General features: G+C 42.6%; 1 protein-coding gene across 1 annotated transcript in view; it reads left to right on the forward strand.

Annotated features, from left to right (window-relative positions):
* Positions 1-15597, forward strand: part of LOC145401022 (protein slit-like) — a 435058-nt gene that overhangs the window by 353358 nt on the left and 66103 nt on the right. Inside the window, exons 5-7 of the mRNA XM_080273394.1 lie at positions 2299-2370; positions 5376-5447; positions 6607-6842. Of these exons, the coding sequence (XP_080129520.1) occupies positions 2299-2370; positions 5376-5447; positions 6607-6842 (380 nt within the window). The remainder of the gene's footprint in view (positions 1-2298; positions 2371-5375; positions 5448-6606; positions 6843-15597) is intronic.

Here is a 15597-nt window from a genome sequence, read left to right on the forward strand (position 1 = left end):
CTTTTTTTCTTCACGTGATTTTAGTTATCCTTAAAATTTACATCTCTCTCTCTCTCTCTCACACACACACACACACACACACACACACACACACAGATGAATAGGTCAGTGAATCACCCACATTAAGGATGATTCCAAGACACAGACACCTCTCTCTCTCTCTCTCTCTCTCTCTCTCCCCCCAAACGATTTTATTCTGTTTTATTGTACCTCTTTTTAGTTCAGGAGATTGAGGGAACTATCTCCACCCTTTCCCTTCATCCTCAGCTTCCCTAACACTGAGGAAAATCGTCTGGAGGTTTGCAAGAGTATAAAGATAGATAGATAGATAGACAGATAGACAGATAGATAATGAATGACGTGGCACTCCTGGTCTCCTATCACTATAATCCCTCCCTCCCTTTCGCCCTCCTATCTGACCGCTCCTCCTCCCTTCTACACTCTGTCTCTCCCCTCCACGTGCTGCGGTCAAGGCGTGCGGTCAGCCTGCGGTCTAGTTGCGGTCAGGCGGGGGAGGGGGAGGGGTGGAGGGGGAGGGGGAGGGAGGAGGTTTGCGTAAGTCGGGAGTTGTGTATCGGATTGTTGATGTGATGGATGGGCGGAGATGTGTGAGTGTGTGTGTGTGTGTGTGTGTGTGTGTGTGTGTGTGTGTGAGAGAGAGAGAGAGAGAGAGAGAGAGAGAGGTGAGAAGGTGACCAACATCATTAAGAACATAAGAAGAGAGGATAACTGCAGTAGGCCGGCTGGCCTATGCTACACAGCTCCCAGAAGAGTAACTGAACTACTAGAATGAGATAAGGACAGCAATGAAGGCTGCACCTCCATACATAAGGTACAAGTGTGTGTGTGTGTGTGTGTGTGTGTGTGTGTGTGTGTGTGTGTGTGTGTGTGTGTGTGTGTGTGTGTGTGTGTGCGTGTGTGTGCGTGTGTGTGTGTGTGTGTATGTGTGTGTGCGACGGTTAAGGTGTTATCTGGGGAGGTCACTACCACAGCACATCTCACACACACACACACACACACACACACACACACACACACACACACACAGAAAGAGAGAGAGAGAGAGAGAGAGAGAGAGAGAGAGAGAGAGAGAGAGAGAGAACACATAAGCTATCACATGAGAAGGCGGGTGAGAGACAAAGTAGAAGGTAACACCGTGCTATCTCCCGCCCCTGTCAGGTGATACGGGAGACAGGTGACAGGGAGAGAGAGAGAGAGAGAGAGAGAGAGAGAGAGAGAGAGAAGGGAACAAAAAGTAGAAACAGACTTTATCCAACAGTCTGACCAGCTTGATATTTGAACTCGGGCTCTTCCAACTTTGAACCTGCTTTGCTAACCAGTGCACCTGAGGGGGATGAGAGGTGGGGAGTAGCAGAGTATAGGGGTGAGGGGGGGTGAGAGGGAGGGGTAGGCAAATAGGAGGGTAGGAAGGAAGTGGAGAAGAGAGGGGAGGGAGGGGGTGAAGGAGTGGTGGTGAGAGGAATGGCAGGCCTTTTTTTTATCCTTGTCTTTCACTCATGGATTTTTTTTTTTATTATAACCTTCGCTTTAGTAGACATCCACGAAAGGACCAAAAGACTGTTGTTGTTTGCGTTCCTTTGTACTCCTTTGTACTCCTTTTCCATCCCTTTCGTGGGCACAACCTCTACTGTACTCTGCCCTCATCATCATTCTTTCATCATCCTCACTCTACTATCATCATCATTCTTTCATCATCCTCACTCTACCATCACCATCATTCTTTCATCTTCACTCTACTATCATCATTCTTTCATCATCTCCACTCTGCCATCATCATCATTCTCCCTCCCCCTTCCCTCAAACACCCCTTACTCTCACCATTCTCATCCCATTCCTCTCCCCACCACTACACTCTCCCTTACACTAACAACACCCCTTCCCTTCCCCTGTAGAACTGAACCCCGACAAAACCCCACCATTCTTTCTCCCCCCTCCCTACCCACACCCCGGTCCCCTCAACCTCACTCTCATAATTCCTGTCACCGCTTCACAACTAACCTCCTCTCTCTCTCTGAACCCCCACCACCCCTCCATCACTCCCCAATCCACACCCCACCCCACACGAACCCTCAGTTTTCTCACACAACCAGACAAATGAACTTCCAGTGCAATCATCCCAAAAACCTCTTTCCCTCCCCACTCTCCCTCCTCTCCCCTCCCCAGTTCGCTCTACTCTCCTCTCACCACTTCCCTCTCCTCTCCCCTTCCTACTTCCCCCTCCTCTCCCCTCCTCACCCCCACACATCTAACCCCTCCTTTCTCTTTCTCACCCCCCAGGGAGCTGAACCGCAACCAGCTGAAGATCGTGGCAAAGAAGATGCTGAAGGGATTGTCTCAGCTGCGATACCTGTGAGTACGTGTATGTGTGTGTGTGTGTGTGTGTGTGTGTGTGTGTGTGTGTGTGTGTGTGTACTTGCCTTGTACTTCCCCATTTCTGTCATCTGTATTGTATGTGTGTGTATGTGTGTGTGTGTGTGAGCATATGTGTGTGTGTGTGTGTGTGTGTGTGTGTGAGCTTATGCGTGTGTGTGTGTGTGTGTGTGTGAGAGAGAGAGAGAGAGAGAGAGAGAGAGAGAGAGAGAGAGAGAGAGAGAGAGAGAGAGAGAGACCCCTCATTTACATTCTGTACCTTCTTTTTCTCCTCTTCCGCCTTCCCACCCCGTCTCTCTCTCTCTCTCTCTCTCTCTTCCGCACCAGTTACTATAAAAAATTTCAGACTTACTTTTATCTGGTTGCGTAGAGCACACAGACCTTTTGTCCTTATAGGATTTTTGGCTTATATATTAACAAAAACTTAGTGTATTTTCACAGAATTTTAAGAACTGGATAACAGAGAGAGAGAGAGAGAGAGAGAGAGAGAGAGAGAGAGAGAGAGAGAGAGAGAGAACACTGAAGGAGTAAAAGTAAATGGCAAAAGAAGGAAGAAATAGTTCATGAGAGAGGGAAAGAAAAAGAGAGAGGGAGAGAGAGAGAGAGGGGGGGGGGAAGGACATAGAGATACCCCACAAAAACATCTGATAGAGTCCATTGATGCTGATAGAGGCTATGTGTCTTTCCCCCCCCCTCTCCTCCTGTCCCCCCTCTCCCCTTCCTCCCCCTCTTCATCCTCCCTCTCCATCTCCCTTTTTTCTGCCTCCCTTTTTTTGTCCCTCTTTTTCCTCCCTCCGTCTTGCGTCTCTTTCATTCTCTTTCTCCCTTTCGGTGTGTATTTTCTTCCTTGTTTCTCTCTCTCTCTCTCTCTCTCTCTCTCTCTCTCTCTCTCTCTCTCTCTCGTCCTTTGTTTTTGCCTGCCACCCTGCCTCTCCATATTCCTGCCTCGCCTGCCTCACCCCTCATCTCCCTGCCTTTCTCTGTTTTACTCTCCCTTTCTCTGTCTGTCTGCCTCCCTCTGCCTCCCTTCCTTCCGTCTTCTCCATATTCCTCCCTTGCCTGCCTCACCCTGCCTCTCTCTTCCTCCCTGCCCCTGCATATTCTTGCCTCGCCTGCCTCACCCTGCCTCAGTGGCGACTCCAGGTCTCGATAGTTTGGTGGAGGAGAGGCAAGGTGAACCAAGCCATATTTTTTTTTTTTTTTTTTTGGGGGGGACACAGCACTACCCATTATCCACACATTACAACAACCAGAATTTCAAATATGGGTGGGAATGGGGGGAATGGGGGGGAAGGATTTAATTGGGCCCCCGTAGGTACGCCACTGGGTACAAAGGCATACGGCACCCCCCACTATTTCAGTAGGGGGTGGGGCATATCACTGTATTTAATAGGGATACGGCATACCTCCTTTCTTTAATAGGAAGTCGGCATGCCCCCTCCCTGTTTTCACTGAGGGTGCAACAAACTCCAAAATCTCAATTAAGGATTTTTTTTTTTACATTTTTCTGTGATACAAAATACATCCTGCTCGATCCCTTGTGTGTGTGTGTGTGTGTGTGTGTGTGTGTGTGTGTGTGTGTGTGTGTGTGTGTGTGTGAGCCTCCCTTCATTTCTCTCTCCCTCCATCCATCCCAATTTTTTCCAGAGCGTTGTATCCTCTCCCTCCTCCCCCTCCTCCTCCTCCGGTTGTTGTTGTTGTTGTAGTAGTAGTAGTAGTAGTTGTTGTTGTTTTTCCTGTTCTTTTTTTCATGTTTTCTCAATAATTTACTTCGTTTTACCCCATCCTCATCCTTTGGCTCCTTCCCGTCTTTCTTCCTTCTTTCCTCTCTTTCTCCTTCTATCTTTCCCTGCCTCTATCTTCATTCCCACCCCTTTATTCTTTTCCCCCTACCCATTTTCCTTCCCACCCCTTTTTCTTGCCTTACCCTGCCTGACTCCCCGCTGGCTGTGTCTGCCTTCATCCTGCCTCTCCTTTCCATTCTTCTGCTTTCCCCTCAGCCTCACCCTGTCTTACTCCTTGCCTCATCCAGTCCTCCCCTTCCCCTGCCCACCCGGCCTATCCCTGCCTCACCTTGCCTATTCCTGTTTGAACCATCCCTCTCCCGTCCTCCTCTGCCTCTCCCTATCTCACTTTCTTCCTCTTTCCTGCCTTATCCTGGCTTACCCTCTGCCTTGGCTTGCCTTACCCTCTGCCTCACCCTGCCTTACTCTGTATCTCATCCTGATATCCACTACCTCACCCTGGCGTACTCCCTGCCTCACCCTGCCTTACCCTCTGCCTCACCCTGCCTACCCCAATTAATCAGCGGGTGTCACACTGTTGCCACGTCGCTATGATAAATGTGAGCAGCAACACACCACTATCCACACATAATGGACTTTTTATCGAATTATTTATCAGTCAGTCTATCTACCAGTCTCTGAGTCTATCTATCTGTCAATTTATCTATCTCTCTTGCAATATTCCACTGTTGATTTTTAGTTCCTGTTTATCTTTTATTTGAACTGTTTATCCCGTTATTCCAGTCTGTTTCTCCTTCTCCTTCTCCTTCTTCTTCTTCTTCTTATTATTATTATTATTGTTATCATCATCATTATTATAATAAATTTGTTACTGTTCTTTTTTTCTTATATAGCGTATCTTTTTCTTAATGCATCTAGAATATCTCCACATTTTTAAATATTATTTCTATTTCTTATCTTTTATCGCATTTTTTCACTGGATATCTTATAGTTTCCTTTGTTTTTCTAGTATGCTTCAGATTTTTTCCTGATTATTCCACTATTTTTTGTTATATCAGTCAGTTTATTTTATATTCAGTACAATTTATAGTGTATTTCTTCTCATATTATATCTGGCACAGTATAATTTTTCGTTTTCCTATTCAGAGGTTTCGTATCTTCTTTTTATTCGAATGTTCATTAATATTTTCTTGTTTTTCGAGCATTTTTCCAATTTTCCATTTCTTTTTCTATTTTCAGGCAACTGGACGAGAATGAGATCACCTGCATCGACGAGCATGCCTTCAGGGGTCTCGCACTTCTCGAGATTCTGTGAGTATTGGCGAGATTTTGTGAGTATTTACGAGATTTTGTATTTCCGAGATTTTTGCAAGTTTTTAAGAGTCTGTGAGTATTTGCTAGATTCTGTCAGCTTTTTAAATGATATTTTGTACTTACGACTTTTTGTTTATATTGGCGAGATTCTGCTTATACGAGAATCTACGAATATTTGTGAGATTTTGTGAATATTTGCGAGATTCTTTGAGTATTTTTAATAATATGCGAACATTTACTAGATTCTGTTAATATTTGCTAGATTCTGTGGGTTATTTATTTATTTTTTCTTAATCCCCACAATATAACATTATCTCACTCTCCTTTAAGTGTTTAATTTTTTCCAGTTTTTTTTTTTTATCTTGTATCTAAGTTCCTGTGTTTAATTCTAATTCTCCTCCACCACACGTACCATCAGCATCACAATCTTATGGCCCGCTGTCATCGATACATTTGTTCCTCTGGCTTATTCTTCTTTTTATTATCAGTATATTTTTATTGCGTCCCTGTGTTTCCTGTTAATTTATGTTAGTGTACAGTACATTGTCAGTCTATTTATATTTTTATCCCGTCCCTCCATCTTTTCTATACTTTTTATCCCTGCATGTTATCAGTACTGTATTTTTATTGCATCCATCTCTTTCTAAATCATTTTATTTTACTTATTTGTTTTATTTTTTAGGTTTTGTTGCTTCCATCTCTTCGCAAAGACGCTGATTTAGTCCTTCTCTACAAAGGATCCCTCATAAGTTGATTAAAGCAGTATGGTGGCAGCAACTTCACAGTCTTATGGTGTCGTATCCTGAGGCATCCCCCCCCCCTCCTTTTTTTTTTTTTTCTGTATGCTGACGCCTTCCAGTTCGTTCATCCCTCCTTAGGCATGATTTTTGTAGCTTTAAGAAGGAGCTCGAGCAGTGTATGAGTGACGGCTGTGTTGAAGTCCTCCAGTTTTGAAAGTCTTTTTTGTTTTTTTTTTAAGCAAGAATAAGTTTTTTTGGAGACTGGGAAAATCAGTTAAAAAAGTCAATGTAGTTAAGGGGCCAGTCAAAACTCTCTCTCTCTACCTTATGACATGCTGTTCTTCTAGACAGTACCCTCAGTTCTCTCTCTCTTAGTCTTTTCATATCACCACTATATTTTCGCCTCATCCCCACAGAACCCTGACCAACAACAACATTACTACCTTGTGGCGGGGCACATTCGAGTCTACACCCCGCCTGCGAGCCTTAAGGATATCGGGCAACAAACTAATCTGCGACTGTCACCTGGCCTGGCTGGGTCGTCTGCTGGCTGCCGCGCCTCACCTGGCCCCCTACGTCAGGTGCTCGTCCCCCTACAGGCTCAAGGACAGGCTGGTGACGGAGGTGCTGGATCAGGAGTTCAAGTGCACAGGTAAGAGGGAAGCAAGTGCAGTTTTAGGACCAGATTCTTTAACATACTGAGCAATGTTGTAGCTGGTAAAAGTGATGACAGTTCTACTTTAGCGTACCATGTTATTGTGAGCGTCATATTTACGTTAGCAATATCAAAGCAGTGAAGCGGAAAACACAGAGACAAAGAGATGGTAATGATGTGGTAAATTGAAATGGTTATGTGGTGGCAACTTTTATGAATCTAGGGCCTGATCACTTTATTTATTTATTTTTTATTTTTTTACACCATTCATGCATCAGGTGTCTCGAAACTGTGTCAGACCCGAGCGAGATACTGAATTAGTTGGAAGGGTTGCATTCTCACTTCATTAGTTCGGAGCCTCAGTCGTGTACAAGTAACAATGGCCGCGACTGTACACTTACGAATTACATCGGAAAAATGTGGTGATGGTTCAAGAGTTTAGGTGTACAGGTAAAAGGAAAACTGATACACATATGTAAATTACTTAGAAAACAAACTGTACATGTATTCGGGAGGTTTAGAATTTGACATGATTTACACACACACACACACACACACACACACACACACACACACACACACACACACACACACACACACACACACACACACACACACACACACACACACACACACACACACACACGATCGGCCGACCTAAAATATATATAGCTGGATTTTGGGATGGCCTTCACATCGTTGGCAGCGAGATATCTCTAAATATTTTCGGCTGCCGTATCCTTCACAAAGTTGGCATCAAATTGCAAATAGATTCCCGCCCGTCTTTCCTTCGCGTATAAACATTTCCATTCCTATTTTTTCATCCCTTCCTCTTCTTTCCTCCGTTCCTCTTCATTCCATCCTGTTTTCCTCATCCTCTGCTTTTCTCTTCCTATTTCTCCCTTCTTCTTCCTTCCTTCCTTCCTATTTTTCTCATCCTCCGTTCTTCCTTCTCTTCCTGTTCCTCTCCTCTTCTTCCCTCCCTTTTCTCCTCACCTCCTTTCCCCTTCCTCTCCTTATCTCCCTCTTTCCCACTCTCCTCTCTCGCTACTTTCTCCCCTTGCTCCGTCCCTTTTATTGTCTCCCTTCCGCCCCTCTCTTTTTCTTCACTGCCTCTTCCTCTCCCTTTCCCCTTTCCACCCTTGCTCTTCCTCCTTTCCCTCTCCTCTTCTTCCCTTCCTCTTCCTCTCCTTCGCCTTTTCCTCTCCTCTTCTCCCCTTCTTCTTCCTTTCCTCCTCCCGTCGCTCTCATTTTCCTTCCTTCCTCTTCCTCCTTCCCTGTTCCCCTCCTCCTTCTCCTTTTCCTTTCCTCTTCCCTTTTTTTCCCCTCCCTCTCTCTCTGTCCCTTCTCCTCCTGAAAGAAACACCCAGAGAGACACCGGAACAGCGCGCCATGCTTACGCCAGATTTTTTCAAGCATTTGTTTACGAAAGTGTTTAGAGCAAGAGTCGCTTTCCGTATGAGGCTTTGATTTTTGCATTGCCTCTAGGTATACCCTGCACAAGATGACTGACAAAAAAAAAAAAAGAAAAAGAAACAAATCCTCAAAAATAATGCCTCAGGAAATTTATTATAAAATATATTGCATGTTGCTTAGATTTCATTTTATCCCCCCATGGCCCTCCTGGATATGCATCTCTCTCTCTCTCTCTCTCTCTCTCATTAATCTTTAGCTGGTGTGTAAATACGTCTCTGATTCCCTCCCCTCCTTACCCAGTCGCCAACTTTCTCCACCGCCAAAAACTTCCCATCGACTCTTCCAACTTTTTCCCCCGCGCAAATCCCGCTTCTTCTTCTCATCTTTTTTTTTTTTTTTTTTTTTTTTTCTTTTTTTTTTCCTGCCATTGTGGATTCCTCCCCACGCCTAGACCAGACGCTGAGACCCACATATATACACTGATTCTATTTCCCACACCATTTCTGTGTTTCTATCCAGACTCAAATGTGTGTATGTTTCCCGCCCCTTACTGTGGTTATTTTACTGTTTATTTTAGATTTATGGGCAAAAAAATGTATGTGATTATTGTACCTTTGTGTGTTTGTTTTACTTTATTTCCTTTCGATTTATTGGCCAAAAATTTATGTTTACTAAGTTGGTTTTCGATTTAGTATATATATATATATTTTTTTTTCGCTGGCATCTCACAATTTCTGTATTATCGAAACTCCCCCCCCCCAAAAAAAAAAAAATACATGACATTTATAAACTTCTGTAGTCATCTTTTTATTTTTTTGCTTTTTTATGTATTTTATAAGCCTTTTCATTTTTCTCTTTCCATTTTTCCTTCTTTATTATGTCAAAAAAATTACTGCACAGTCGTGGGATGCTCTTTATTCATATATTTTCCGTGTTTTTCTCCTTTATTATTTGCTTCATTTTACACGGTTTGTTATGATCTGTTTTCTTTAAGTCTTGTATCATTTGCTTATGTATTTTTTATAATAGTTTCTCATTTTATATCTGCCTTAAAAACTATTATTATTATTATTATTATTATTATTATTATTATTATTGTTATTATTATTATTATTATTATTATTATTATTATTATTATTATTATTGTCTAATGTTCTGTATTTTGGTTAATATATTCTGTTTTCCATTTCATTGTACCATGTCTCTCCTCAGTTGTTGTTTACTTTTACGTGGAATTATGGTATCTCTCTCTCTCTCTCTCTCTCTCCATTCGTTGTCTTCCTCGTTCTTTATTTCTTCCTTCTCTTTTCTTCCTCATTCCTTTAAAATTTCGCCTCGGCCTTTAGTCTCACTCTCTTTTTATTTTCTCTTTTTCACGCCCGTCCACTTAATTACGAACTATCATATGAATCTTGTTTTTTCCTGCCTCTTTTAATTTCCTATTCATTCGACTTTTTCGCCCCTCTTATTGTCTCTCACTTTTTCGTTTTGTCTTTCATTTTTCCTCCGCGTTTCCCCAAAATATTCCCTCTCTTGTAACCCAAATTTCGTCACTACTTCCGTGTCTGTTCGTATTTATTTATTTATTTATTTATTGTGTGTTTTGGTTCAGTGTTGCCTATTGGTTACTTTTTTCCTTTTTCCTTAGGCCTTTTCTTCCAGGACTTGCTCATTTCCCGCTGTCTTCTTCCTCTGTTTTTCCTAATTTTCACCATTTTTCGCTTCTTTCCCTGTGTCTTCTCAAGAAATTTTGTCTCGTTTACTTTCGTTTAATACTCTGATGTTTTTTTCTTTATGCAGATATTCTCGTTTTAATAACATAATCTCTTACTTTTTTTCCTGCTCGACCCTCCCTAACACGCACTCCTTCCTTCTTTCCTTCCCTTCTTCCTTCCTTCCTTCCATCTTTCATTCATTCATTCATTCTTTCGTTCTTTCGTTCGTTTGTTCCTTCCTTTCCTCCTTCCTTCTTTCTTCCTTCCTTCCCTCCTTCCTTCCTTCCTCCCTCCTTCCTTCCCACCCTCCCTCCCTACCTTCCTTCCTTCCTTCCTTCCTTCCTTCCTTCCTCCCTCCTTCCCACCCTCCCTCCCTACCTTCCTTCCTTCCTTCCTTCCTTCCTTCCTTCCTTCCTTCCTCCCTCCCTCCCTCCCTCCCTCCCTTCCTTCCTTCCTTCCTTCCTTCCTTCCTTCCTTCCTTCCTTCCTTCCTTCCTTCCTCCCTCCCTCCCTCCCTCCCTCCCTCCCTCCCTCCCTCCCTCCCTACCGTCCTTCCTTCCTTCCTTCCTTCTGCTCCGGTTCCCTCTCTATAATTACCGGTTCTCATTTCTTTTTGTCTCATTATACTTTCTGATGATGTTAGTTTCCTTTTCCCTTCCGACCTCATTTTGGCAATTGGTTTTTCCTGTCCCCCCCCCTCGACTTTCTCTTTTCTCCATTCTCCTCTTCTCTCTCTCTCTCTCTCTCTCTCCCTCCATTAATTACTCTTCCTCATTTGTCTTTGTCTCATTTTACTTTCAGATGCATTAATTTTTTTTTTTTGCTTCCTCTTTTGTTCTTCGTATTTATTTTTATTTTTATTTTTCTTTGTCTTGTGGTTTCTGGTCTTCTTTTTTTCTTTTGATTTTCCTTCTTGATTTTCCCTCCCATTTACCCCATTTTTCCATTTTCCTTCTTCTCCTTCAGTTCTTCCTTGATTATTTACTGTTCTTCATTATCCTGTCTCATTTGAACTTCCGAATGCTATTTTTCTCGTTTCCCTTTGTGATCTCATTTCCGTCTTTCTCCTCCTCCTCCTCCTCCTCCTCCTCCTTTTCTTTTGTGGTTTTCCTTCTCTATTTTCCCTCCCATTTACCCATTTCCCCTTCCCTCCTTCTGCCCCAGATCTCCCTCCGTTGCTTCCTGATCCTCTTACTCCTCCAAGCGAGTCTGTTAATATACAAGACAAACTCATTCGGATTCCTGTGTGTGTGTGTGTGTGTGTGTGTGTGTGTGTGTGTGTGTGTGTGTGTGTGTGTGTGTGTGTGTGTCTCTCTCTCTCTCTCTCTCTCTCTCTCTTTGTGTGTGTGTGTGTGTGTGTGTGTGTGTGTGTGTGTGTGTGTGTGTGTGTGCTTGTCTGTCCGTCTCTCTGTCTATGTCTGTCTGTCTCTTTCTTTCCCCTCTCCCTCCTTCTCTCCCTCTTTCCCTCCCTCTCTCTCTCTCTCTCCCTCACACACATCAGAATAGGCAGGGAATCACATCAAGGGTCCTATTGGGTCACGCGTCACTCCAATCTACACGTAAAGTGGAATTGACCTGGGTTATCCGGAGCCCTGCCCTGGTCCAAGAAAGCGAATTTTGGCGCGATTTTTTTTTTCGAGAAGGGTGCGTCTCCTAGTCCCCTCCCCCCCCTCCATATCTACATTCGATTTCTTTTTTTATCAGGCTGTATTTTCATCCTCGTTACTCTTTCTCCCTTTTTCTTTCTCTATTTTCTTTTTGTTTTATCTTTTTTTTTTAAGGTAGCTTCACAGTACTTAGTCCCCCTTCCCCCCCGTATTTACATTCGGCTCAGTTTCCACCAAGCATTCTTTTCACCAACTTGCTTTTCTTTTTCGGGTTAGCTTCACAGTACCTCTATTTCGACGCAGTTTATTTATTTACTTATTTATTTTTTCTTGAGAAGGATGCGTCTAGTTTTTGCTCCCCCTATTTACATTCTGCTCTAATTTCACCTTCCACAGTTTTCACCAACATATATTTATTTATTTACTTTTTCTTAGGTTAGCTTTACAGTATCTTTTTTCGACTACCTTTTTTTGTTTTTCTGTTTTTGAGATTGTACTTCGTGATCAAAGCCGAAGTCAGCAAGTATCCGAAGAAGACAAGATGGCGTCACCCTCGGCTGGCGGGAAAAGTTTACAATCGCACTCTTTTACCTTTTCCAATTGGATTACCATAATATTTGGTGTAGGTGTGGGAGCCCTGGGTTATTCGATTTTTATGACGTGACGAGAGAGAGAGAGAGAGAGAGAGAGAGAGAGAGGGAGGTGGGGGGAGAGATGTCATCTGTCAACCCATTTTTGTATACTGTAAATTTTGTGTGCGTGCGTGCGTGCGTGCGTGTGTGTGTGTGTGTGTGTGTGTGTGTGTGTGTGTGTGTGTGTGTGAGAGAGAGAGAGAGAGAGAGAGAGAGACTAGTAAATAAAGAACGAGATTGGAGAGATGGGGAAGAAGCCAACATCCTCCGAGAATGCAGGGAAGGGAGAGGGAAAAAAGACAATTAAGAGGAAACAGAGCAAATTACAGGAGCCTCGCCATTGTTCCTCGCACGGAAGGTATTATTTTCTCTTCCTCGCGACCCGTGTTTATGGAGACTTCTCGATTATACAACCCGTCAGCCTGGAACTTTTTGGAAGGCGATTTTTTCTTCTTTTTTTTTCTGGTTCCATCCGCCCCCTGCTATTGTTATCTCCATGATTGGTAAATAAAAAGAGAAAAACCGTGATTGAAGGGCTCTCATCCCATTAGCGGCTGGAATTAGTTGCGGGTGAGCGTTGATTGGACGGCGAAGGGGGCGCCATGGCTCCCGTCGCCAATGAGCGCGTTAGCTTCACCCGTCGTGTTTACGTCGCTTAAACACAAACCCAAACTTTTTTTCCTCCAAGATTTTTCCCTCTAGTTTTCCGCATCTCCAGTGTTCATTCATTCCCATAATTTTCACCATTAATTTTGGCTTTAGGTGTAAGTTGGAGGGGGTTAAAAGGTGGGAGGTGTAACTCAAGGTCCAGATTCACAAAAAGGCTTATGATCATTTCCCGCTCGTGACTCAGGTTTTGATTTGCAGGAGAAATGAGACGTACCGCTGTAGTGTAGGAACTTTATTTACTCTTCTGTCCTTAAAATAAACAAACACGTAAAAAATGCTGACAATTTCCCCCTTGTAACTGAGATTTGTTTTTGTGGAAGGAACGAGAGGTACGGGAAATTCTACATTCTCCATCACTGTCTTTCCAGCTAAACAAATTGTGGATGAGAGATATAGTTGATCGTAAAATTGTTTGTAAATCCGTGCCCAGATGCTGTAAATATAAGCGAGAGTGGAGGAAAGGTTTACCAGCGGCCGGTCATTCTAACAGACAGTCATTTGGTCTGTGTGGTTGTTTAGCTAATGGGGAGTCCCGCAGAGCCCCCCCGTGGGTCCCTGTATGGTGGCCCGTGGTGGTCCCGTCCATTGTAGCCGCGGGGGAGGGCGGCAGGGGCCACTCTCCACCACGGGGGTGGGAGGTGGTGAGAAGGATGTGCCGCAGCAGAGTTGCCAGTTTAGAGTCTTTTCAGCAAAAGGTAGAGATGCTTACTTCCATTTAGCTGTGATTTTCAACGTCTAGGGGCATGAAGTTTAGTAAAAATTCAGTGATCCAGAGTTTTTTTATTTTATTTTTTTTCATTTTCTGGTGATATACTAGAGAGTTTAGCATGGATTTTGGTGATTTTTCTGGATTTTTTTTATTTAGCGACATTTTAGCAAGTTTAGACCAAGTTAGCGATATTTGTGAGGATGACGGGGAGGTGGTGAGAGGGATGAGCGGGATGGGGGAGGAGGTGATGAGAAATGATTTGGGTTCGTAGATGTTTATGGTAATTCATAAACCTGTTTGTATTTCAGCATAAACCTTTCATCTCGCTGTTTTGTTCATCATCTGACGGCTGGGTCTGATTAGGCAAGAAGTTATTAAAGTTATGATTGGCTTTTACGAGTTTCATTTCCTTGAATGCGATGACTTATTTTTGTGGTATATTCCTCCTACTTCCAGACTTTTATTCAGGACAGATCTCGGATACTGAAGGGGTTGATGAGTGTGACCCCTTCAGTTCTAAATCCCTTAAACTGAATAAACTTAACCTGGAGGAGAAAAATAAATCCTGAGTACAAAAAGAAGATAACCTGAGAATGAAAGACTGATAGGTGATGCTTACAAAAAAAAAAAAAAAAAAAAAAATCGTAAATCTCACCTATTCTCATCAAAAATTATATCAACTAAGACTTTTCTTTGTGAATGGGTATTTCTTTCAATCATTCACTACGATTGCGTACTATTAACTTTTTTCTTCTTAATCAGCTTAGGAGAGGCTGTATGAAGTGTAAATTTTAGTCTTAAACGGCCCCTTCACAAGAGATCCAAACTGAAATTAGTCTGATGATAGAACAAACCTAAACGAGACATCTGTGTAACGAGGTAAATTAATTAATCTTGCCAAACCTGTTCATTTTAACACACTCTTTCTCCTCTCGTTCATCGTCTGACAGCTCGTGTTCGATTGCTCAAGAAATTTTTAAGGTGTGATTGGCTGAGGGACATTCTTCAATCCTACATTTGCAACCACTAATAGATTTTTATTTTCTCCAGTATTGAAGTTAAGGTGTCTTTGAAAACTAAGCTTAATAACTGATGCAGCAGAGAAATTGAAGTCGTAGGAGTTTACTGATTTATTTTCACATTTTACTTGTTCTGACCGCTTCACTTGCCGGGAAATTTTGAAGATACAAGATTATTACTTTTTTAAAATGTAAGTGATCCTCCTTCCATTGCTTATCAGTGGGATGTGTCTAGTCTTTATTCCGTTAACAATTTCCATCAGATGTAGTATGCCATTCATAATCTGTAGAATATAAATTGCTTCATATAACCCCTACAACTTTCAGACCTCCAGTCCTTCATTGTCTTTCTCCAGTCCTTCGTATTATATGGTCTGTTTTCATTATTTAACTTTCAGACCCGTATTATCATCAGCTGAAAGGCAACTCCCTCTGTTGAATTCTGAGGGGGAATTCTGTTTTCTTACCAATATGATTTCATGCCAAAATATGGGAATTAGGAAGTAATACCGCAGTTTGTGCTTTAGTGCCATTAATGTACAAATATAAATATACAGATATCATTAAACGAAGCAAATAAGTAAAAATGAACGTAATTTCCTCTTAATACCCCCCTTCCCTACTCCGAGTTCGCTTGCCTAAACGAATGAAGAGCTTATTGCTTAGTAAACATGCTGCTGAGCACCTCTTTATCAGTGTTTTTGCATATGGGACATTCTTGCAAACTATATCTCTAAATGAAAACATCACATGAACATATGAATGTGCAGTAAGAGAAGTAAAATGACTAAGGAAGTGTTAGAAAGTCTATTACACAAAAACAAGACCCACAGGGAATACACGACACAGTTCCGTCCTTTGACAGTCACTTAAACTGAAACGCTGTTGGTCACGTCCCCTGCCTTTAACACCTGTCATAAAACTTCATATTTTCTTGTATATGGTTTTCAGCATTATTTTTACGATTCCAGACGCCATAATATCTG

Source organism: Coenobita brevimanus, chromosome 54, assembly GCF_032717465.1.
Source record: "Coenobita brevimanus isolate Jiangsu-jjx chromosome 54, ASM3271746v2, whole genome shotgun sequence".
Taxonomy (NCBI): domain Eukaryota; kingdom Metazoa; phylum Arthropoda; class Malacostraca; order Decapoda; family Coenobitidae; genus Coenobita; species Coenobita brevimanus.